Source organism: Oncorhynchus clarkii, chromosome 10 (genome assembly GCF_045791955.1).
Source record: "Oncorhynchus clarkii lewisi isolate Uvic-CL-2024 chromosome 10, UVic_Ocla_1.0, whole genome shotgun sequence".
Classification (NCBI taxonomy): Eukaryota; Metazoa; Chordata; class Actinopteri; order Salmoniformes; family Salmonidae; genus Oncorhynchus; species Oncorhynchus clarkii.
The window spans coordinates 42,841,517-42,866,155 of NC_092156.1; the positions used below are offsets into that span (position 1 = coordinate 42,841,517).

The 24,639-nt window shown below is 40.0% G+C and overlaps 2 protein-coding genes across 3 annotated transcripts; both read right to left on the reverse strand.

The window, feature by feature from the left end:
- Window positions 1-1,001: 1,001 nt before the first annotated feature.
- On the reverse strand, window positions 1,002-7,454 carry LOC139418504 (lys-63-specific deubiquitinase BRCC36-like). Its single transcript, XM_071168028.1, has 8 exons — window positions 7,134-7,454; window positions 4,449-4,569; window positions 4,188-4,274; window positions 3,989-4,077; window positions 3,842-3,897; window positions 3,546-3,677; window positions 2,547-2,590; window positions 1,002-2,411 (listed from the first exon to the last, which is right to left on the reverse strand). The coding sequence occupies exons 1-8, from the start codon at window positions 7,236-7,238 to the stop codon at window positions 2,263-2,265; spliced, it is 783 nt and encodes a 260-aa protein (XP_071024129.1). The 5' UTR covers window positions 7,239-7,454; the 3' UTR covers window positions 1,002-2,262.
- A 1,377-nt stretch (window positions 7,455-8,831) lies between these two features.
- On the reverse strand, window positions 8,832-18,798 carry LOC139418505 (FUN14 domain-containing protein 1A-like). 2 transcript variants are annotated; one of them, XR_011635334.1, is made up of 6 exons: window positions 18,601-18,792; window positions 14,879-15,029; window positions 14,680-14,755; window positions 10,421-10,549; window positions 9,808-10,218; window positions 8,832-9,600 (listed from the first exon to the last, which is right to left on the reverse strand). XR_011635334.1 is itself a non-coding variant. In XM_071168029.1 (5 exons), the coding sequence occupies exons 1-5, from the start codon at window positions 18,617-18,619 to the stop codon at window positions 10,141-10,143; spliced, it is 453 nt and encodes a 150-aa protein (XP_071024130.1). In that variant the 5' UTR covers window positions 18,620-18,798; the 3' UTR covers window positions 8,832-10,140. The 2 variants fall into 2 exon arrangements, 1 of the variants encoding a protein (XP_071024130.1); XM_071168029.1 differs by having other exon boundaries at window positions 8,832-10,218; window positions 18,601-18,798.
- Between the last annotated feature and the right edge of the window lie 5,841 nt (window positions 18,799-24,639).

Sequence of the window (24,639 nt, forward strand, 5' to 3'; positions counted from 1 at the left end):
GAGAGTCTCGGATCCACAGTGAATGATGCAAGCAATGCCATCTCACATTAGCAATGTTATGCTGCGTAGGCAAACACCATCCACAGAGAATCACTGATGAGAGCATCTGTGTTGGGTTGTTGATGAAAATGTGATTACACAAAACCAAGTAAGAATCCAGCACATATTTACTCCGGTAATCTGGCCATTTCAGCATCTGTTGTCTTTCATTTTTGAGATGCAAAAAGCCTTGTATCTCTGGAGAACAATGCCTCTACCTAGTGGAATACCAAATAAGGTTTGTGGATGATTGAGGATGTAATGAGGGTAATTATTATTGTGATTGGAATGGCAGCCAAAGCACTCAGACTGCCAGATTTCAAGTGAGCTTTAGAGACATTAAATTTAATGTTATCAAAACGCCTTAATACTGTGTACATCATCTGACGTACATGATGCCTTGCAGTTGCCCTTGATTTCTGGTTGGCATTACTGCTAAAAGGGCCTTCTATAGTTCCTCTCACAAAGCAACTTTTTCACCTCACGGAAAGCTATTTCAGCATTGTGAGGCATCACTCAATAAGACCATAATGAAGATGGCTCAGGAAATTGCTCGTTCCATCTCCCTGACGTGAGCGCTGCGGCATGACTCAGCCAGAATACTGAACCACTCCAGCTGATGGGCAAAGCTGTTCCTATAGCAACTCTCAGACACACAGAGATGATCAGAAGATAATATTTTCAAACCTTGTCTACATTATTTGTTTCCATGATTTCTATAGTGCACACACAGAACCAGGCCACCTGAAAATGTTTATTATTATTTTAACCAATCAACATCAAAATGTGCTGTTGGTGCCATGCTGACCTATCCCTGTACTAAAAACAACATTTACTTTTGTGTTTGGTGTAATGATAGATGAAGCCAGTCATTATTTAAACTGCTCGCCCAATTTGAGCATTGCTTAGATTTGGAACTGGTATGGCTTCAGTCAACTGACACAAATATTTAAGATGGTGAGTCATAAAGAGAAAAATCTGTTTAATCCCTCAAAACAACAGAACCTGTACAAGCATGACAAGGCACACAATGACTAAGCAATGGCTGCTAAATAAGCTACGATGGTTACACCATACATTCACATTTTCCAAACGGATATAAAGCAATATCCCATCTCCCCCATCTCGTATGAAATAGTTAATTACAAATTGTCCCTCTGCCCTTCTATGAGAATCAACATTTGAGGTTTTCAGACAAAATGCCTCACTCAGGACTCAAAACTCTGCAGGAGAGGACAAAGTTAATGGTTTGGAACATTTCCATGAAATACCTTATGAAAACATTCATAAGTACAAAAAAATCCAATAGCTGTCAAAGGAGATGGCTTTGATTTAACTTGGAGCACAAATAAAGCAAGACATATTGCAACATAGAAATTGAAAAACTTTTTTTTTTTTTTTTACTTTATAATAAGCAAATATCTGGATAGACTATGTTGTCACATTTTGAATTGGCAATTCACACGGGACATCCTTTCATGCTCACAGTATATTGCACCATCCATTCAAAATACAAATATATCAGCAATATGGAAAAACACATCCAATAATCAGAGCCAAGGAACTAAAATAAAGAGAAATAGTGACATGTTCTAGTAAATACAGTAGTGTTTAATAGTACACTGAGGATGACCGGAAAACACTCCCTAAGGTGTGTGTGGTGGCATTCAGTTAGCAATGAGGAGATTCACTTAGTCACTTGCTCTCGTGTTAGGTCTATGGCACTATGAGGAACATGTCAACATTACCCCTTTTTCTCCCCAATTTCGTGATATCCAAATTGGTAGTTATAGTCTTGTCCCATTGCTGCAACTCCCGTAAGGACTAGATGGAGGCAAAGGTCGAGAGCCAAGCGTCCTCCGAAACATGACTCTGCCAAGCCGCACTGCTTCTTGACACACTGCTCGCTTAACCCAGAAGCACCAATGTGTCGGAGGAAACACAGTACAGCTGGCGAACTGAAGTCAGCGTGCACTGCGCCCAGGCCACCACAAGGAGTCGCTAGAACGCAATGGGACATACCGGCCAGCCAAACCCTCCCCTAACCCGGACGACGCTGGGCCAATTGTGTGCCGCCTCATGGGTCTCCCGGTCGCGGCCGGCTGCGACACAGCCCGGGATTGAACCCGGGTCTGTAGTGACGCCTCAAGCACTGCAATGCAGTGCTTTAGACCGCTGCGCCACTCGGTAGGCCCACGTGTCTATTTCTTAACTCTCTCCCTCTCACATGGTTGCCAACTCCTGAGTTAGTCTCTCTTTCTCCAGCTGCAGCTCAATGATGTTCTGTTTGTTCTGCTCCAGACGATCCTCCAGCCACTGCAGCAGGGGACCACTCACAGCAGACATCTGGCTGCACAGGTTCTTAGTGAAGACTGAAACGCGCACACACACACACACACACCAAGTGGAGTAAGAAAGCAGTCAAGACATGGATGCATCGTTGGGGATATTAATATGCATACTGACACAATTAAATATCAGTTATCAACAAATACATGGAGACCAACCTGAGCCATTGTGTATCTTCGTGATCGGATCCAGTTGAGTTAAGCTGCAAAGAAATGAAATCCTGAAATGACTCTTAACAATGAGCAATACACAATGAGCTGCCTTGAGTTCATAGTATTTTCTTCTGAAACCAGTCTTTGCTGCAAGACAATTGTGCATATTATGGTAGACAAAGGGGAAATATCTTCTGCGTGGCAAAGGCAATTGCAGAGGGGGCTCAACACACTCCAAATCAGAGGTACCTACCAGTTAGTCTTGCTGGGCCATCCATCCAAATCTCATCTCGTTGACTTGACTATTGTAAGTCTGGAGAACTTTATTACCGGATTTTGCATTTGAATGGGAGCGCTGGCTGTTAACGCTCCCATTTAAATGACTGAGTAGAATTACATTTTCCCCCATGAGAGGCTTTTCCTTGTTTTGTCTCTCTTTTTACTACCGTGTTCGACAAAGTTTTAGTAGCCTATGCGACATTAGTGTTGCAAGTCAGACAAATGATCAGAAATACAACCTTCGTTCAGGGCTCCACCCACGTGAAATATCACACTGTTTTGAAAAGTGCCAATGCGTCACTAGCTTCCATCTCGACCCTCCCTCTTTTTACCATCTCCCTGAGGAACACTTCCCCAGGGTTTCGAACAAAACGTCAGATCCCTGGGGTGCATTCAGTACGACAGAATGGTATTGTTAATGGTTAATTCAACGGAAAATGGTACTGTACTGAATGACCAGTTGAATAACGGTGTGATTATGGTGGCCCAGAGGGCGATTGTGTATGGTGTGCTGCACAAGTTTTGCAATTTCAAATGGTCACACCCATATTGATCAGGCCACAGCTCGCCACACACCCACGAAATAAGAGCAAACACACACCATCAAAGGCTGTTGAAGAGCAGTGCATTGTTTTGGGGAAACATGTCATTCAGTAAAAACAGTCACGCAACGTAGCCAACTCTGAACCAAACTGAATGCTCCCCTGGGTTTCTGAGGCAACCTACCTGTGAATCTTTCTGTAGGTGTCCTGCTCTTCCTGGCAGAGGATTCTGGGAAGCTCCACTGCTGATTCAAGGCACACTTTCCCAATGGCCTCGTGTGGAATCACATGAATTGGAATCTCGATTCTCTCGTACCTTTATCAACACAGATCAGGGATGTAATTCAGTATTTGTGTCAAAAGACAACATGAGGGAGAAATTATTAAATCATCTAATAACACTTAATTTTGTTTAACTAACATCTGGATAGGATATTCATTTCACCGCAAACAGTGGTGTCCAAACAGGGGCATACTTACTCAGAGCCTTTCTGGGCTTGGACAGACTGGAAGCAGGTGTAGAGAACTCGACCGGTCTAAGATAAAATAATTATTGAATTTGTTCGAAGCCCCTTTGTAAATCAAAATGACATAATATATTTTAAAATAGCTGTCATTAATCCTTACTTTTGTGTTCTTATCCTCAATGAAGCAGGAGAATATCAGCCCAACAAAGCCCTGGTCCATCATTTGATACATAGCCTGTGTCCTCACATCTGTTGTAGAAAATGAATGATTTTCAGACACTCTGACTGAAAAAGTTTGCCACGACATTGAGAACTAACAGTGTGGCATTGATGTGGTGGAGGGGTGCTCTGGTTCTTACCCACATGTGATGGCCACACAGTGATGTGGGGGTGAGAGTGGTACCAACCAACTACACGCATCGGCCGTCCAGTCATTTCAGCCAACCTGTAGCTCTTACTAAGGAAATTGATGATCAAAATGAGACAATGGCCTCAGGAATTCTATGATACCACTACCTGTCACACTGACATCTCTGTCACGGAGTATGTCACACTGACCTGCAAGGCACCACCAGAAGACAGAGATTTAAGTTATTGAATGAGACATTGCACAAAGGATATCTCCGCTTCGGTTGCCGCTGAAGACAGCTGCTCAGGCGAAATTTCCACGCGATCCTTCCTCTTGTCCGAGCGTCGGAGAATAATAACAGAATGAATGTGGACGATGCGGTTGGTGTCCACCTATGTAAACAAACCAGGTGACTTTAGAAAGCATAATAATTAACAGGGTAGCCAGCTAGAATCAATATCAGGTGCCCCTAATACCAAGTTGGAGGTATAGGCCAATTGAGAATATGAATGTAACAAAGGGTACATTATTTATTTTACCTTTATTTAACTAGGCAAGTCAGTTAAGAACAAATTCTTATTAAAGGTAGATAATATGCATGCATGTAGATAGCAGAGGCGTGTCCAGGGTCCCCCCTGAAATCTGATTGGCCACCCCCAGAAATTCTGAGTTCTGATTGATCGTCTCTGAACATATTGACAATTTTGACAGAAAGACCCGTCAATCTCAACAGAGAAAGCATCTGGGCTACAGATACTAAGACAGAGGGGCGCCGTTTGCCTCGCTCAGATGCTTTCTCTAGTGAAATAAGATTCAGCCTCTTGTGAATTGAGGGAAAACTATGAAACACAGAGAGACATGAATGTGTAATCATTTTATATGTTTGTTTCCTTGTTGTAAAAAGCCTGGCTTCACTTGGCATCCTTGAATACACGCCACTTTGTAGGCTTAGCGTCATTACACGTATGGTGTTTGTAATAGATGTCCCTTTCCATTCAAATGGCGGGTGCACAGTGCAGTGTTCAAATGCTAGATTTAATTTGGAGTAGAAAAACATGCACAGGTAACCTACTTTTTTAAGAGTGATTCGTATGACAATCAGATATGAACACAACCAGGTCATTATGTTTTTGACACATTAAAAAAGGTCATCAATTTTTAGTTAAATTACATCTTTACTATAAAGCCCATGTATGCAGGCACACATAGGATGTCCCATTTAAAAAAATAGAAACCTCCAGAATCTCACAGTATAATTCACACTCTGGATGGCACTTTCAAGTGAATTTACTGCTGTATGCGAATACCCTTATATACAATCCTGACTTTGAATGCAAACACCGTAACAAGACTTGAGTAGTAGATTTCAAATAGTGTCAGGGGACAAAATGAACAGGGATGCAAACTGGTGGGGATCCAAAAAGATGACACTTTTTTCTGCCCCGAAACATGCAAAAAAATAATCTGTGCTAGGGGGAAATGCAGGTTTAACTAATTAAACAAAATAATATCTACATGATCAGTCTCTGTCTGTAAAATAAAAAGTGGTTAATGTGAACCTAACTCACAGCTAAAAAAATGTAAAGAAAGCAATTTATTTGATGCCTAGACTTTACAGCAAATGACACTCAAGTCTTGAGAAAAAACAACACACTAATATTGCAGTTAGCCAAGACAGCCTTTATGATAGAATGTTTGTGACCACACACACACATCTAAATATTGCACCTGGGCAAAAAAAACAACTTAAAGTAGAAATAGAATTAAACAAACAGGCATTCTATTTTTGCTCTATTATAGTCACAACTATAGTAGACATTGATCAAGTGCACAAGGCTACATGTATGCAAAAATAACATTCACTGAGTAAAACATTAAATAAGCCCCCCTCACTCACACACGTGTTACTATCACGTTCAACACAACAAAGGCAATATATTTGGGCTACACTGCACATTATACACTTTGCCTGTGGACATCTGTTCTACAATGTGCCAGCAGAGCATGCCAACAAAGGCTCTCTTTCAGGCAGAGAGTACACCTGCCATACCCCTTTTTATCAGCACTATATTTAAAAAGTGAGAGAGGGAAAGTGTGTGGTGTTCCTTTCAACTCTATAGTGGCATCCAGCTTAAACCAGGCCCAGCTCCAGCTCCACTTCATCCCTGATTCCACTTGTTTAACAAGCAACGCCTAATTTTCACCCAATTCTCTCATTCTGAAAATGTACCAGATACGTTAGAGGGAAAACATTAGCTCACTGATAGTAGTTAGTTCGTTAGCTAGTTAACATTTCACACAGATTGCCAGGCTCCAGTAAGCAACTAACACGTTATAATTTGAGGAACAGCAAGGAGTCGCATACCAGTTAATCCTATAGCGAATTGGTTAGGTTACTAACGTTATCTCATCTAAATTAGCTGTCTGACTTTATTAGCCAGCTAATTTTCACACCATGAATTGAATGATTTGATCAGTTAAATTGGCTAATGTTACTCAACATTTCTCTGGCCAGCTAACGGAGAATTCGATCCAACTAGCAAGATACATAACAATGCTTACAATACTTGTTCCACCGCACCTTCTATCCCACATCAAACTTTCCAAATGCTACTTTTTCGCAAAAAGCTTTATCCACTTCCCCAGAGTCAGGTGAACGCGTGGATACCATTTGTATGTGTCCAGTATGAAGGAAGTTAAGAGGTAGTTTCGCGGGCCAATGCTAACTTGCGTTAGCGCGAGTATATGGGCATCTTATACCTGTAATGTCGAACCATCATAATTACATTGAAAAAAATACACCTTGCATTAAAATATGATGCCCTGCCCTCCTAAACTGGGTCTATGCCCCACTTTGGCCACCCCATTTCAAATGTTCTGGACACACCACTGGTAGCTAGCTAGTTATTGCTAGCTATCAAATGATTTAGCTAAATAGCTAGCTTGCAAACGTTACCTCCCCGATGCAGAGTCCCATTACTTCCTCCTTCTCGGTACTTAATGCATGATTCATGCAAACCAAAAAAGCATCTGATTCGAGGTGAACTGCACTCACTGCCATGTTATAGTACTATAACGGCCTTGTTCTCTAAAAAAACAGGATCAATTACTACAAGCTATCGCTCAAACTTCACAAGCTAAAGCTAGCTTGTCAGCGACTTTTCTATCAAAACTTGTTACAGAAACAATATTCCGTTGTTGCAAGGAGGCTGGTAAAGTCTGTGGTCCTACCTACATTAGTGTAACAAACTATTACCACTTAGCGCTCAAAAGCGTACACTTTTTTATAGTCGTGTGTTATCCACAAAAACAATACATTTATAGACAAACAAAATAATATTATTATTATTATGCAATTTAATCAGCAAAGTCCGTAGCGCAGCCAATCCAGTCGGACGACATTTGAGTAAGCACCCGGGATTCCGGGTTTGCAGCAAATATTGTGTAAATCTTGAAGAACAGGTATAAAATCATGAGTTTAACATCTATAATTGTAATATATACTGGTGGTTAATTGGTCATAATATTTGTCCACGTAATTAATTATGTCCAAAAATGGCCCTTATCGGACACTGCACTATTACATTAACTTGGCCCACTGAGTTTTTCTTCCAGGCAAACAAGTACAGAGAGAGCAGGTGCGGTGATGTGATAAGAGCTATGCGCATGCAGGTGAGAAGTCTGCTGCTCAGGGTTTGCATATGAACAAGTCTCAAATGTATATTCTTTCTACAGCTTATTAGCGTACACCTAATATGTTCCCACTGTTGATGATGCTTATTATGCATTAAGGTTGAACCAAAAGACTACATGTAACATATCAAATATAAAACAATGTATGTTGATGCTAATATTATGCACAATATTAAATTGTTTCTATATGATAGCCTAATATTTAATATGCCATAAACTGTTGAATATTTTCACTAATTAACTTAATCATTATGACACACCCCTCACTATTGTCATTGGTTACACTAATTGCACTGTCTACATAACCTGGTTCAAGTATTCATGACATTAGCCTGACAAAGGCACAGTGATGGCAAAATGTTGGTAAATACCCAATAATTTACTGGGAGTTTATATATGGAGTGTGCCACAGTTTAGGGTTTGTGAGGGAACAGAAGTCAACAGAGCCTAAATGCCCTACTGCATCCTGACATGATTGCGGACACTTGAAACTGTAGAATATAATGACAATGCTTCTAATGCAGGGATTGGCAACACCCGTCTTTGGAGGCCGGAGTGCTGACACACTTAACCCATTCCTCGCAAACACAGCTGATTAAACTAATTACATTTTTAACTGAAGATCATGATTAGTTGATTGGTGTCACAGTTGCGTTAGCCGGGGTAAATGTGTGACACCACTCAGGCCCCGAGGACTGGAGTTGCCCATCCGTGTTGTAATGTAATAGAGTTGTTTATATTGACAGTCAATTATCCTAGGAGGACGCAGTCAGTAAAACTCAAACAAAATCATTCTAAAAGACAATTCACTTGATTACTTCTCCCAGAATGATACATTTTGCTTGTGAAAAATACTGTTAAAGCTTTTGACAGCACATTTTACACTTTTCTAATGCTAAGTACTTAGGCAAGTGTAGCATTGAGGAGAATAACAAACATTGGAGAAATAATTAGAGGAAACTAATTTCTATCCGTGTATTTGTCATCCCATATGTTCCATACAAATGGCTATTGATATCTTCCATGTATTACATTCATAATTGTCCATAGTTGTTTGTGAAACAGAAGCCTTGTATGCTGTTAGGCAAGGGTGTATTCATTAGCCTGATTGTTGTAAAATGTTTGGTCTATTGCAAAAAGCTCTACAACAAAAAAACATTTACGAGGAAGCAAACAGAACCTACCTGAATTTTTCAGAAAGAACAAACTTGTTTTCACTGCTAAACATTTTCCGTTTGGAGTAAACAGGTTCCGTTGCACTACATTTTACAACAGAATCCAAATAATGAATACACCCTAGTTTTTGATAATGCGCACAGCCTGTACTTACACACATGACACGCCTCACTCTTAAGGAGGGAATTAGAAAGCCAAATGATATGTCCAGTCTTGCCGTCTCACTCCTTGGTCTCAAATAAATACTTCACACGCAACCTCCTGCACTGGTAAATAAGTCAATACTATTGGGGACGGTTAATATGCACCCATGATTTTCTTTGAGTTATACTTTGAAATGTCACTGATTTTCAGGTAAGAATATAACTTCAAATACCATTCAAACTTGCGTTACTGTGGCCTAGTCCTGTCATACAATATTTACTCATACATGTACATGCTTTTAACTCAAACCCTTCGGTTTGAAGTAACATTTAAACACATAACAACCTTGTTGATCTTAACTTAGAAAATTAAGGATGTTACAAAACACGTTAAAGGGCTTTGCTCCAGTTCTAGGGTTCTCCCCAAAGAATGTAAGAGGCGCTGCTCCACTATGTATCATAGGCCATTTTTTCTCTAGATTGCAGGAAATGGCAGTTAGAGGTGCGTCATAAATAAATAAATAAACTGAGTCCAAAGGGGGGCACTACACCCCTCCGGGCCACCCCCCAGCCATACTCAGCAGAAACACCTTGTTTTAAAAAATTCCTGGGGAGAACCCTGAGTTCCATCTGAATGCATACAGATAACTATTGAAGTGGATCTGAACAATCTCTCAAATAAGTACCATACCAAAACAACCCATAGAAAAATTAAAGCCAATGCTCCTGCCATATGTGCATAGGCCATGCATAAACTTTAACCACAGACATAGTATCTAAAAGGCTGTTTTCAAATTGACACATGCCCAAAAACCCACCAAGCGTATGAATTTGCTTGACATATGATATCAATGGAGTCTACTTACATATCTAGATAGCTGCTTAGGTTTAAGCTGTTTTCAGCCTTGTATGAGACAAAAAATATTAAGTAAAGACCGAAATGAGAGGCTCTTAAGAGGCCAAGCCCAGCAGAAATCCCCCAGCAAAACCTCCTGTGAGGATAATATTCTTCTTCACAAATGTCTGCACCTGGTAAGACAAAAAAGATAAAGCACCTTTAAATCGATGGTAAAGTTTTTCAGAGTATTGTTCTTTAACATTGTTCTCTTTTATACTCTGGAGTAAAACAAAAGGTGTGGATGACTTCAATCATTTTAGTCCTGAGCATATTAAAACATGAATCAGAGAAGAAACATCCACCATTTTGTAATAGACCATGATAACCCCTTACCTCATCCACTTTTGTCCTGACTTCCTTAGTGGGCTTTTCTGCATTCAACTTCAGCTGCTTCTTGGCATTGTTTACATCACGCTCCACCCTCTTCCAGTCCACTTTGATGTATCCTGTGTGATTGGCAATCTAGAAGGAAATGAATCACACCAATAATGGCAATGTGACTTGGTCATCATAACCATAGAGATACAGTGCCTATATAAAGTATGCACTCCGTTAACTTTTTTCCAATTTTGTTGCATTACAAAGTGGGATTGAAAGATTTCGTTGTATTTTTTTTGTCATTGATCTACACAAAATATGCCATAATGTCAAAGTGAAAAGAAAATTCTACAAATGTTTACAAATTGTAAAATTAATTTGTTCTATAAGTATTCACCCCTTTGTTTAGGCAAGCCTAAATTAGTTCAGAAGTCACATTTGGCTTAACTAATCACAAAAGTTATATGGACTCTGAGAAATAATAGGGGATGACGTTTGAATGACTACCCCTTCCTCTGTCCCCAATACATACATAAATACATCTGTGAGGTCCCTCAGTCAAGTATTGAATTTCAAGCACAGATTCAACTACAAAGACCAGGGAGCTTTTCAACAGCCTCAGTGATTAGTATATCGGTTACAACATTAAATCAAACATTTACTATATCTTTAAGCATGGTCAAGTTAATCATTATGATGTGGATGATGTATTAAAACCACCCAGACACAAAGATGCAGTCGTCCTTCTGAACTGAGCTGCAGGACAGTAAGGAAACTGATTAACGATGGGAGAAAACTGAGGATGGATCAACAACATTGTAGTGACTCCACAATAATGACCTAAATGACAATGAAAATAACAAGAAAAAAAATATACAGATAACAAATATTCCAAAACATGTATATGATACAAGGCATAAATGCAATGTTGACTAGACCAGGTGTGTCCGCGTGCATGTTCATTTTGTCCTTCCACACCAGACACGATGAGGACACGCAGGTTGAAATATCAAAACAAACTCAACCTCCTATATTAATTTGGGGACAGGTCCAAACACATGAAACATTCATGGCCATTTAGCTAGCTAGCTAGATAATTTGTTCAGGGATTTAAACATTGGGGTGTTATTTTATCTGAAATACACAAGGTCCTCTACTCCGGCAATTAAGCCACAGATTCTTGTAATCTTTCCTCCTTCAGTCTTCTTTTGTCTTCATCTTCTTTGAACTTTATATGTCGGTTGAAAACCAACTTTAAGGTGCATTACCATCACCAACTGGACTGGAGTGTGGACCACAGTTCAGCGTTCAATCACCCACCTGGGCATATGCTAGAGGTCGACCGATTAATCGGCATGGCCGATTAATTAGGGCCGATTTCAAGTTTTCATAACAATCGGTAGCCGATTATGGCCGATTACATTGCACTCCACAAGGAGACTGCGTGGCAGGCTGACCACCTGTTACACGAGTGCAGCAATGAGCCAAGGTAAGTTGCTAGCTAGCATTAAACTTAGAAAAAACAATCAATCCTAACATAATCACTAGTTAACTACACATGGTTGATGATATTACTAGTTTAACTAGCTTGTCCAGCGATGCAAATAATCAATGCGGTGCCTGTTAATTTATCATCAAATCACAGCATTCTTGGCCAAACGGGTGATGATATAACAAGCACATTTGTGAAAAAAGCGGTGACAGTTGCACCAATGAACCTAACCATAAACAATGCCTTTCTTAAAATCAATACAAAAGTATATTTTTTTAAACCTGCATATTTAGTTAAAATAAATTCATGTTAGCAGGTAATATTAACTAGGGAAATTGTGTCACTTCTCTTGCGTTCTGTGCAAGCAGAGTCAGGGTATATGCAGCAGTTTGGGCCGCCTGGCTGGCTCGTTGCGAACTGTGTGAAAATAATTTCTTCCTAACAAAGACCATAATTAATTTGCCAGAATTTTACGTAATGATGACAACATTGAAGGTTGTGCAATGTAACAGCAGTATTTAGACATATGTATGCCAGCCGTTTGATAAAATACGTAACGGTTCCGTATTTCACTGAAATAATAAACTTTTTGTTTTCGGATTTGACCATATTAATGACCCAAGACTCGTATTTCTGTGTGTTTATTATATTATAATTAAGTCTATGATTTGATATTTGATAGAGCAGTCTGAGCGGTAGTAGGCAGCAGCATGCTCGTAAGCATTCATTCAAACAGCACTTTCCTGTGTTTGCCAGCAGCTCTTAGCAATGCTTGAAACTCAGCGCTGTTTATGACTTCAAGCCTATCAACTCCCGAGATTAGGCTGGCAATACTATAGTGCCTATACAAACATCCAATAGTCAAAGGTATATAGAGCGAGAAATAGTCCTATAATAACTACAACCTAACATTTCTGGGAATATTGAAGACTCGTGTTAAAAGGTACCACCAGCTTTCATATGTTCATGTTCCGAGCAAGGAACTTAAACGTTAGCTTTTTTACATGGCACATATTGCACTTTTACTTTCTTCTCCAACAGTGTTTTTGCATTATTAAACCAAAATTGAACATGTTCCCATTATTTATTTGAGGCTAAATTGATTTAATTGATGCATTATATTAAAGTTAGAATAAGTGTTCATTCAGTATTGTTGTAATTGTTATTATTACAAAAAAAAATATATATATATATATATTTTTTTTTTTAAATCGGCCGATTAATCGGTATTGGCTTTTGTTGGTCCTCCAATAATCAGTATCGGCGTTGAAAAATCATAATCGGTTGACCTCTAGTATGTATATGTTCCTAAAAACCAATGAGGAGATTGGAGAGGCGGGACTTGCAGCGCTTCAAGCATCAAAAATAGAACCAAGTTCTGTTTTAGTGCCTGGCTACGCAGATGCTCGTTGACGCGTGCAAGCAGTTTGGATGAAATTATTGGCATGTGTAGATTTATTTTGCAATGCTCACGCACACAAAGCCCTCACAAACAAAATAATTCTAAAAGACAATTCACTTTATTACATCTCCCAGAATGATACATTTTGCTTGTAACAAAATATTGTATTTTAACAGTGAAAAATACTATTAAAGCTTTTGACAGCACATTTTACACTTTCCTAATGCTAAGTACTTAGGCAAGGGTTGCATTGAGAATAAAACATTCGAGAAATAATTAGAGCAAACTAATTTCTATCAGTGTATTTGTCATCCCATATGTTCCATTCATTCCATTCTATTGATATCTTCCATGTATTACATTCCATAATTGTCCATAGTCATTTGACATTCTAAAATGTTGGATGCTTTAAATGCCAGGATGTCATACTCATTTTGTATTTTCATCTAGTAGAATTCACTGTACACTTGAGGAAGAGAATAGTATTTTTGTTATTCCGTTTCTTGTACTTTTACCCCTTTTTCGTTTTACCCCTTTTTTATCCAAATTGGTAGTTACAGGCTTGTCCCATCGCTGCAACTCCCCTACGGACTCGGGAGAGGCAAAGGTCGAGAGCCATGTGTCCTCCGAAACACGATCCTGCCAAGCCGCACTGCTTCTTGACACACTGCTCGCTTAACCCAGAAGCCAGCCGCCCCAATGTGTCGGAGTAAACACTGTACAGCTGGCGACCGAAGGGTGCTTGCAGGCGCCCGGCCGACACAAGGAGTCGCTAGAGCACGATGGGACAAGGAAATCCCAGCCGGTCAAATCCTCCCCTAACCCGGACGACGCTGGGCCAATTGTGCGCCACCTCATGGGTATCCCGGTCATGGCCAGCTGTTACACAGCCTGGGATCGAACCAGGTCTATAGCGATGCAGTGCTTTAGAATGCTGTGCCCCTCAGGAGGCCAGAGATTCGTCTTTGAGTGTGTTGTCAAACCTGTGTGTGAGTTTGACAACAGCTGATAAACAGCTAAAAATACCAAAATTAACGAATGGTAGGAATCACCGCAACTGTGGATTAGATGTTGCATTCTCAGTAGGTTGAGACTAGTGTGCTAATATTAGCTACTTACTGCTTTTTACTTTTCTAAACAGTACATTCTAAATAGTATGTAGTATGATTAGTACACAGTATGCAGTTTAAATAAGTAGTAGGCAAGCCAGATTTTGGACACGGCCATAGTCAATGGTCATAACACACCTCCATGTGTCCTAATGAAACATGAGTGTCAGAATCTGTGTTAAATGTGGCTCAATAAATTGGTCAGGTGTCATGTAGAACTAAGGATTATCAAAACAAGAAAATAAATTGACGTAAAGAAGTCAAACCCTACCTGAAGGAAAAAGAAGCCTCCACCCACTGCCGAAGCTGCCAGCTTCCCAACTTTCTGGAACAAATACCCTGCACACCTAAGAGGAAACACAGCAGTCAAACAGTGAACTGCCAAGTAATTTAACTGGTTAAATTGCACCACCAGATTCTCATGGCTTAGTTCTGTTTAATATTAACGCATTCAGGACTGATCGACTCACCAGCCAGACACTCCACCAATGGCAAGCTGGGTGGCAACATTATACTTCTCTGCTACGGGCCCAGAGTTCTCGCCAAATATTTTGTTCCACCATCTCTGTTTCTTGGCATACTCTACTACGTCCATGACTTCAAAGGTCTCCTCACTCTTATCTAGAAGAACAAGTCATAATTAAAAATGTGTCATACGCTTAATCGTCCTTGGCTCACATGACCTTGAAAGACACTGAAATGCATGTTGGATGGCCTCAACAGTAGAAATAATGTGTGCATTGTGTATCTTACGCCACGTCGGATGCCAGACAGTTAAGTTAGGTGGTTGTTTTAGGGGGTAGATCTGCATAATTTCCAATCCCCACATAGCCTACCAGCTTATACATACATTTTACAGACATTATATTTTACAGACATATTTTATATTAGTTATCTTTTGTTATTTTTAGTCCCACCATCCAGTTTCGATTTCCATTTGCTATATACATTTAACTGTGCTATTTCACCAAAGTTCTGAACCTTTCTATTGACATAGTCTACAGATTGCAAATTAAAGAAGGAAATGTTTGCTAAGAGTATTATATTCTTTTTCGATTTACTGACTTTTCAAATCACCCAGCAGTGCTATTTACAGAGTTAGCTCCAGGTTGCAATTATTCAAAAACAAGCTACATACGAGCAGTACCAAAACAAGTGATGTAATGATTCTGTCTAGTTGCAGCAAAATCTGCTGAGCATTCTATTGGTTGCAAGAATTTTGTATAATAATTTTAAATGAAAAACTAAGTTTTGAATCCAGCGTTGTTTTGTGTATCAGTTCATGAACCATGTGCCATGGAATTGGTATATTTTTGGTTTTGGTTTTTGACCTAGCTGATTCAAATTATCAACTACTCGTCAAACTTTGATCATTTGGGGCCTCCCGGGTGACGCTCTGGTTAAGGGTGCTGTACTGCAGCGCCAGCTGCGCCACCAGAGACTCTGGGTTCGCGCCCAGGCTCTGTCGTAACCGGCCGCGACCGGGAGGTCCGTGGGGCGACGCACAATTGGCCTAGCGTCGTCCGGGTTAGGCCGGTAGGGAAATCCTTGTCTCATCGCGCACCAGCGACTCCTGTGGCAGGCCGGGCGCAGTGCGCGAAAACCAAGGTTGCCAGGTGCACGGTGTTTCCTCCGACACATTGGTGCGGCTGGCTTCCGGGTTGGATGGCGCTGTGTTAAGAAGGAGTGCGGCTTGGTTGGGTTGTGTATTGGAGGACGCATTGGAGGACGCAACCTTCGTCTCTCCCGAGCCCGTACGGGAGTTGTAGCGATGAGACAAGATAGTAGCTACTAAAACAATTGGATACCACGAAATTGGGGAGAAAAAGGGGTAAAATAAGAAAATAAAATAAAAATTAACATTTGAAGCCGCTATGTTGTGTTAAAAAAACAAAAAAACATGCACCTCTTGGGGCCTAGAGGACCAAGAATGGGAAAAGCTGCATTAAGTACAAGCCTAAAATAGACCAGCCCAAAGACATCTAATGGGTATCGATTTCTCATTCAGTCAGACAGACTTGTGATTAGCTCAGTAGAGCTAATGCTTGACCCAGCTTTGTCTGGGTCAAGAACACACACACTGGCCTGGCAGACACCAAATCTTTGACATATCCTGCAAAGCAGTGTAACCCTTTCATTCAGTTTTATGGAATTGTCCTGTTAATAGTTTCAAATAGTATCCCTTTTCCCCCCTCCTTGGCATTATCAGTGATACTAGAAGATTCTACAAATACACTGAACAAAAAATATAAAAAAATGCAACATGTAAAGTGTTGGTCCCATGTTTCATGAGCTGAAATAAAAGATCCACAAGCTGTTCCATACGCACAGAAAGCTTATTTCTCTCAAATTTTGTGCACAAAATGTGTTTACATCCCTGTTAGTGAGCATGTCTCCTTTGCCCAGATAATCCATCCCCCTGACAGGTGTGGCATGTCAAGAAGCTGATTAAACATGATTACCTTGTGCTGGGGACAATAAAAGACCACTAAAATGTGCAGTTGTCGTCAGAACACCACAAATGTCTCAAGTTTTGATGGAGCATGCAATTGGCATGCTGACAGCAGGAATGTCCACCAGAGCTGTTGCCAGAGAATTTAACATTCATTTCTATACCATAAGCCACCTCCAACAATGACATTTTTTTTGCAGTACGTCCAACCAGCCTCACAACTGCAGACCACTTGCAACCACACGAGCCCAGGGCCTAAACATCAGGCTTCTTCACCTACGGGATGGTCTGAGACCAGCCACCCGGACAGCTGATGAAACTGGGTTTGCACAACCAAAGAACTTCTGCACAAACCATCTCAGTGAAGCACATATTCTCACCTTCGATGGCCACTATCACGCTGGAGAAGTGTGCTCTTCACAAATTAATCCCAGTTTCAACTATACCAGGCAGATGTTTGGTGTTGTGTGGGTGAGTGGTTTGCTGATGTCAACATTGTGACCGGAGTGCCCAATGGTAGCAGTAGGGTCATGGTATTGGCAGGCATAAATTACTGACAACGAACACAAATTGCATTTTAAACCAATGGCAATTTGAATGCAGAAATACAGTGACGAGATCCTGAGGCCTATTGTCGTGCCATTCATCCACCGCCATCACCTCATGTTTCAGCGTGATAATGCACAACCCCATGTCACAAGGATCTGTACACAATTCCTGGAAGCTGGAAATGACAGGTTTTAATGGCCTGCATACATGTCACCCATTGAGCTAGTTTGAGATGCTCTGGTTAGACGCGTACCACAGCGTGTTCCAGTTCCCCCCAATATCCAGCAACCTCGCTCAGTCATTGAAGGGGAGTGGGACACCATTCCACAGGCCACAATTAACAGCCTGATCATCTCTAAGCGAAGGAGATGTCACCCTGCATGAGGCAAATTGTGGTCACACCAGACTGGTTTTCTTATCGATGCCCCTACCTTAATCTTTTTTTATTTTTTTAAGTATCTGTGACCAACATTTGCATATCTGTATTACCAGTAATATGAAATCCATAGATCAGGGTCTAATTTATTTATTTCAATTGACTGATTTCTTATTAACTGTAACTCAGTCAAATCTTTGAAATTGTTGCATGTTTCGTTAATATTTTGGTTCAGTGTAAAACAAGTAGGCGGGGTCCTATAACATGGCCTTCCTTCACACTAGCCCCCCATATGAGACCTCCGCAGTTGTCAGTAAACAGTCAGACATACTGTAATGTCATAACAGCTAAGGAGTAATACATTTTCGATGTGATTGAACTAGCCCAATGTTTGTCGTAGTATGTAAAATGTTGTAGCTAGCTAGTTCAGTAGTTAGCCTACCAAAGCTAGCTACCAACCAACACACCCAGGGCACTGGAACCTAGCTAGCAACATGGAGTTAGTAAGCATCTCATTTGACAAAATACGTAGCACTCCCACCCTGAATAGCAGGCGTGGGGACTAACAAACGAAGGACGCTGGTCCGCATTTCGACTATCCGTTTGCTAGCTAACTTCGATTGTTAGCATAAAACGTTACACATTCTACCTTAGCTAGCTAACCTTCCGACGGACAACCGTGTTCATGTGCATTAGCGTAACTGCATTTGTTTGATGGTATTTTACCTCTTTACTCAGATTAAAGACTACATTTTGTGAAATAGGTAGCGATGGCAATATATTTAAAATATTGATATTGCTAACTTGTTTCTCACCTTTATTCTTCTCGGCCATGTTTCTCAATACATTTGGTTGTAACCCAGCCCATCCGACATGTCACGTGTTTCACAAAATTGGCCCGTACCATTTCGATGAATAGGGCCTTTACATACATCCTACCTTTCTGGTGTTCATTAGACCATAGCTCAATTGAGGGTTTTCCAAACTCGGTCGTGCGCCCCTGGGTGTACGTTTTGTTTTTTGCCCTAGCACTACACATATTGACTTTCTTCACACGCCCACCTCTTATATCTCACACATTGGAAAGTACTGATTTTATTTTTCTAATCAATCCATTGTATATAGTGTGTTAACTTTTCAACTGTGCTCCAAATCATTTTGAAATAGGAGCACCTAAGACCGCAATTTAACATCAAGCACGGAATCTCTATCATTGTCCTATCTTGCGGTCTAGCAATGTAAGGTTTGCATTTTAAAGTAACGCCCCTCAAGATTAGAGTGGAGCTGAATGGAGAGCAAGGTTCTCTGCTGAGTTTATGTGCTGAGAGGACAGTGCACCGTCTAGCCATACTCCCAAGTACTTGTATGAGGTGACTACCTCAAGCTCTAAACCCTCAGAGGTAGTAATATCACCTGTGGGAAGAGGGGCATTATTCTTACCAAACCACATTACCTTTGTTTTGGAGGTGTTCAGAACAAGGTTAAGGGTAGAGAAAGCTTGTTGGACACTAAGAAAGCTTTGTTGTAGAGCATTTAACACAATCCGGGAGGGGCCAGCTGAGTATAAGACTGTGTCGTCTGGATATAAATGGATGAGAGAGCTTCCTACTGCCTGAGCTATGTTGTTGATGTAAATTGAGAAGAGCGTGGGGCCAAGGATTGAGCCTTGTGATACTCCCTTGGTGACAGGCAGTGGCTGAGACAGCAGATTTTCTGACTTTATACACTGCACTCTTTGAGAGAGGTAGTTAGCAAACCAGGCCAAAGACCTCGAATAGGCACCAATACTCCTTAGCCGGCCCACAAGAATGGGATGGTCTACCCTATCAAACGCTTTGGCCAAGTCAATAAAAATAGCAGCACAATCTTACTTAGAATCAAGGGCAATGGTGACATCATTGAGGACCTTTAAGGTTGCATTTTGGTTTATTGTAGTGGAAGATTGATCTTGTCTTCAGGATATTTTATTATCAATTTACTTTATTTAGTCTGATCAGTTGAACAATTCTCATTCTTAACATTGGGCTAAAATAAAGGGTAGTTAGTGTGCTTGTCAGCAAGAACACTACTGTTATTCCTCACACGAACAGTATTTTATTATCCCTCTTCTTCCCAATTTTGGCAGTGTTATCATAGATTTGGAATCTGATATTTGAAAATGAATAATTTGAGATGTATTTTTGCAGTTTTTGCAGTTTTGAATAATTCCTACAAATAAGCATTGGATATTAAATGCTCCAGGCCTAGAATATAATTTTTTACATTTTAGCTCTGTGCACATGCTAGGCAGAGATGGTAGGGTGACTCACAACGCATCATATTTTTTCTATTTAAAGTAAGATGATGGCAAGGATCTTCAACTAGTAGGCTTAAACCACTAGAATATTGATTAGATTGAGTGATAGAAGGTTGAGTGATTTGTTTTTGAGAAATGTATTGTTATTACAAGAACATTTTCAAATACCCATCACTTGAGAAATAGCTCAGGGGTGGCCAACCCTTCTGGAGAGCCAGCGGGATTTTCTTCCAGGCCTATTTTGAAAAAGATAGTTCACCAAAATTACAAAAGACAAAATGTTTGTGTCATTACCTTGAAAGCAGTCTATGGACAAGGAGACTGCAATCTATGATTGGTTAACCACTGCCATCAACCATTAATTAGTATTTCCTGTGCAGAGCATTCCCACTGACCATCCCACTGTTTCTCCCATTTGCCTGTCTCCCCATCTAATTTCATTACTGTCTGAGTAAAGTGTCAAACCACCTAAAAAGTATGTTTGCAAAAATATTAGTATACCTTAAATTTAATTCCCCCAAAATCCCAAAGCAACAAAGCTGTGGAATTTTGAGTGTTCATTTAATGTTCAAAGCATTCTGAATACACCTGACTCCCCCCCCCCCCATCCTGGTCATAGGCCTAAGCCATGTCAAAATACACAGAATTCCAGGAAATTAGCTTTAAAACACTACAACTTTCCTGGTGGACCCCCAGATGCCATCTGGGTAAAATCTCACTCCAAGCTTTCTTCCACCCTGGTTTGAAAACTTGATTAAAGTGTTAAGACAATATACTTTTGTGTTTTTGTTATTTTGAATGTATCCAAGTGAGAAAGAATGGAAATGTTCCAAGTGAAAGTAGAGCAGAGGAGACAGTGTTTTTTGGCTAAGAAAGACTGCATCTCAATAGTCTAAAGTGGCTTCCTCTTCTCATCTCTGTCCCTTCATCACACAAGTCTAGCAGACCCCAATAAATAATAACCAACACTGTACTTAGTCAAAGGTGTGTTTTATTAAACAAGAATACAGTTGGCATAATGGTCCCCATACCTATTGATGTGCTCAGTTTGGGCACATGCAGCTTATAATGTCATTACTGACCCAGTAATCAGATGTAGCTGTACTTTGATCACACAGACCTTACACTGAGTACTGGGTGAGCCATGGACATCTTGGTGTTAGTGACCCATGTTGAGAGTTCAGATCCGTCTTGAAGGCGCCTGCAGCTCAATGGCAATTGAAATATTTCCAATCTTTGAGCTGTGAAAATCTAACCATTCTCTTTAATAAAAATAGATGGCAATGCATATATTTTAACCATGCTAACCTGGCAATTTAAAGGCAAATGTTTGCCTTATTGATTACAAACAACCACTTCTTGAGCCCAAGAAACACTTGGAAAAGATACAATAATATATTCTTTATTAAAATTGAATCCAGTTTTACATCTCCATTAACTTCGAGTTACAGTACATATCATTGCAGCAAGGTTTGTCAGAAGCCCAATCTCACATGTTGTGTTTTACATGCTGTTTTAAAGTGAAAGTGTCTATATCTTTGTAGGACGGAGAAAGGAGCGCCATGCCCCAGTTATCATTCAGAGAGTTGACATATTTATTTCCAAAGAGTGTCCACACTACCTTTACAACATTCATTCACACATTCATTTCTCAGAAGGAAATGTCCTGTTCATTAAGGATGGGTGATGTCTGTTCATTGGATGGTTCATGTTACCATGTCACATTTACCAAATCTGACTTTTAATGTTAATGACACAACCTTTACTTCCATATTTAATGAATGTAGGGTCAGAATCTTATCTTTTCATCTTTATACAAATTAGCTTCATTTTATTCCAACTATATAGAATCTAAAATCTACTTTCATGATGATTCATTTTCAACCACTAGATATGTGAAACAGACAATAATTGCTTTTTAAAGACTTAAACTATACAAGAGGCTGCAATACATTTATTCTCCTGCAGCTTGTTATTTTATAAATATTATTTCACCATTAAAACTGTATGAACATTCAAGATGAAACAATTTCTTCATAGACCTACCCGCTGGTTTGTGTGGACCTGTCTCCACCTGAATCTCTCGTTTGGTGCCTCTCTGCAGCACTGCCTATTGCTCCACATCCTTCCTGCTTCAGTAGACCCCGAATTCTAAGAAGAAAAAGGTTACTTCCTCGGTTGCAGAAGAGAGTCATTTAAACATTGAGTTGCCCTATGTTTGTGTTGTCTGAGAGGACAGGTTCCTCTGGGTTGCCTTGAAAAGTTTGTGTGACAGTGCAGGGGACAGTGACTATGGTTTAATAATGTCACACTCGATCAAATTTCCCCTGGGTCTCTCCCGGCACCTGGATGGGAATTATGAATTAGTCAGCTTTTAGGGAATGTCCCCACAGCCAATTCTTGTAGCTCTTTGACGCACTTACGCTCAATATTTACATAACTTGTGTGTCATTATGAACTTTATTAGCAGGGAGTTTAATAACCACATTTTCTTTTAAACATTAGCAGTTGGATTAGTACTTGCTTCATAATATTGCTTCATTATACTTACTGGGTTAATATTTAGTGTCAAGATAAGAGAAAACAGTGTTTCATTTGACATTGTCAATGGATTGTGTATTATGACTTCAGATTTTTGTGCTTTTTGCAAATGTTCTGTTGTCTTTTTTTCCCATAAGAACAGAATACAACAGTAGTGACTATGTTCTTTGTTACAGACAATAGATCATGTTAGTGAAAGTTTTAGTTGTGTTGTTCTTTGTCCTCTCTCTTGCTACTACAGTATCATGGCCATGATAATAATAAACAAGGATGAGGCCATAAGACCAGGGTGATGTACATTCCTTTAAGAACAAAAAACAGTAAAGGAGCATTTCTATTTCATGAATACATTTCATATTCACATTCACATTTTTACAGACTTTCAGAAGAATCTGTTAAAAAAACAAAAACAATTAAGGTTATTATGATCACAACTTTTTATGAAAAGTTTATCAGACTTGTTATGACTTTATTCTTGAAAGTTCAGTACAGGTGTTGTGTGATGACCACAAGATGACAGGCTCGTAACACATTTGCCAGACAGTCATAGAACTGGCCCTAACGGTTGATGCTGGGACAGTATTGATGGGAAGGATATCTTAATATGAACTTTTTTTTACCAAAGTTAGAATAGCAGGAAATGAGCTTAAACTGGGGGTTTCTCTCTCCAATGCCAAGAGCTGAACCTTTAAAATGTTCCTTCCAAGAAACCGAGATTTGTTACTTCCGGCCTTGTACACGAAGTCATGGTAAAACTCCTTGTATGCAATTTATTATCTCACTCGCGCTGTGTTCTGATTATGAGGGGGTCACTGATGAATTTGCTATCACAAAAGGGGTCCGTGGCCCAAAAAGTTTCAGAACCCTAGGGCTAAGGGTTAGGGAAAGGGTTAGCTAACATGCTAAGTAGTTGCAAAGTAGCTACAAAGTAGTAAGTAGATAAAGTTTAATAATACAAAATAAAATTAAAGACACTTATTACAAATGTTTATGCCTTTGATATTACTGGACATTTCCAAGTATGGATTGTATGTGTTGACATAAAAAAAACGTTTTACAACAGCGAGAGTGTGATGGGTGGGGGCGAAGTTGACCTCCTGTGATCTCATAATCTTTTCAAGAAATCAGAATTTAATTATTTTCGCTGTGCACTCCATTAGAAGTTTTTCATTTGCATAAACATTTTGGTGAATCATACTGACACCAGCATCCATAGAGGGGAAACTTTTTAGTGTTTTGAAGCCCAAAGTACAGCAAGTAACTGCTCATCACTACCGCCCACCCCAGAGTGTGGGTGGGGCTTTTTTCTGTCTGTATATACATTGTCTTTGATGTTCACTGGGAGGGAGCCAGTATTAGATCAGACTAAAACATCAGGCTTTTGTTGGTAAAACCAAAGCACAGATTAAGTCAAGACAGGGTGGCACATTTACCTTTACATCTTGGTTGCATTCTCTAATCCTAGCTACTTAATAATGTTCAGTGCAAATGATATGCAAGTTCTGAGCCAAAAAGTATATTCTTGTAAAAAAAAAAAAAGCCATTGTTGCATGAACCCTACAAGTCCATTGTATGGATTATCCATCTCCTGTAGGTTCTCTTCATGGACAGGTGGGAAAGCACAAGCTTCAGGGAGGGGAGTGCAGACATGGAGTGATATCAGATGATATGTCCTCCTATGAAATTTCCTGGGTCACTTCAGCTGTGAAGAAAAATGAAAACCACTAGAGGGCGTGCACGCACTAATAATGAGGGGGTTTGATTCATCTCGCCTGGGTTTGTGGGTAAAAAAATGGCCTTAATTAATTGAAAAAAAGCAGACTTGATGGGGAAGACTTTTGCTAGGGTACAAAGTGGGGTTATTTGGACAAAGTATTTAAGGCAAAGCAAGTGAGATTTTACATGCTCATGTTAATGTGTACATCAAGTTCATTGGTGTCCACATCACCAACAATCTATCATGGTCCAAACACACCAAGACAGTTGTCAAGAGGGCACGACAACACCTTTTCTCCCA

Excerpts from the sequence above, each read along its gene's own strand:
- LOC139418504 (XM_071168028.1), bottom strand. The coding sequence starts at position 7,238 with ATGGCAGTGAGTGCAGTTCACCTCGAATCAGATGCTTTTTTGGTTTGC. Across the intron at positions 3,678-3,841 it reads CAAGCCCAGAAAGGCTCTGA|GTACGAGAGAATCGAGATTC; the intron begins GTAAGTATGCCC and ends GTGTTGATAAAG. Across the intron at positions 2,591-3,545 it reads ACCTACAGAAAGATTCACAG|CTTAACTCAACTGGATCCGA; the intron begins GTAGGTTGCCTC and ends ATTTCTTTGCAG.
- LOC139418505 (XM_071168029.1), bottom strand. Across the intron at positions 10,550-14,679 it reads GAGGCTTCTTTTTCCTTCAG|ATTGCCAATCACACAGGATA; the intron begins GTAGGGTTTGAC and ends ATTTCCTTCTAG. Across the intron at positions 10,219-10,420 it reads TCAGGACAAAAGTGGATGAG|GTGCAGACATTTGTGAAGAA; the intron begins GTAAGGGGTTAT and ends TTGTCTTACCAG.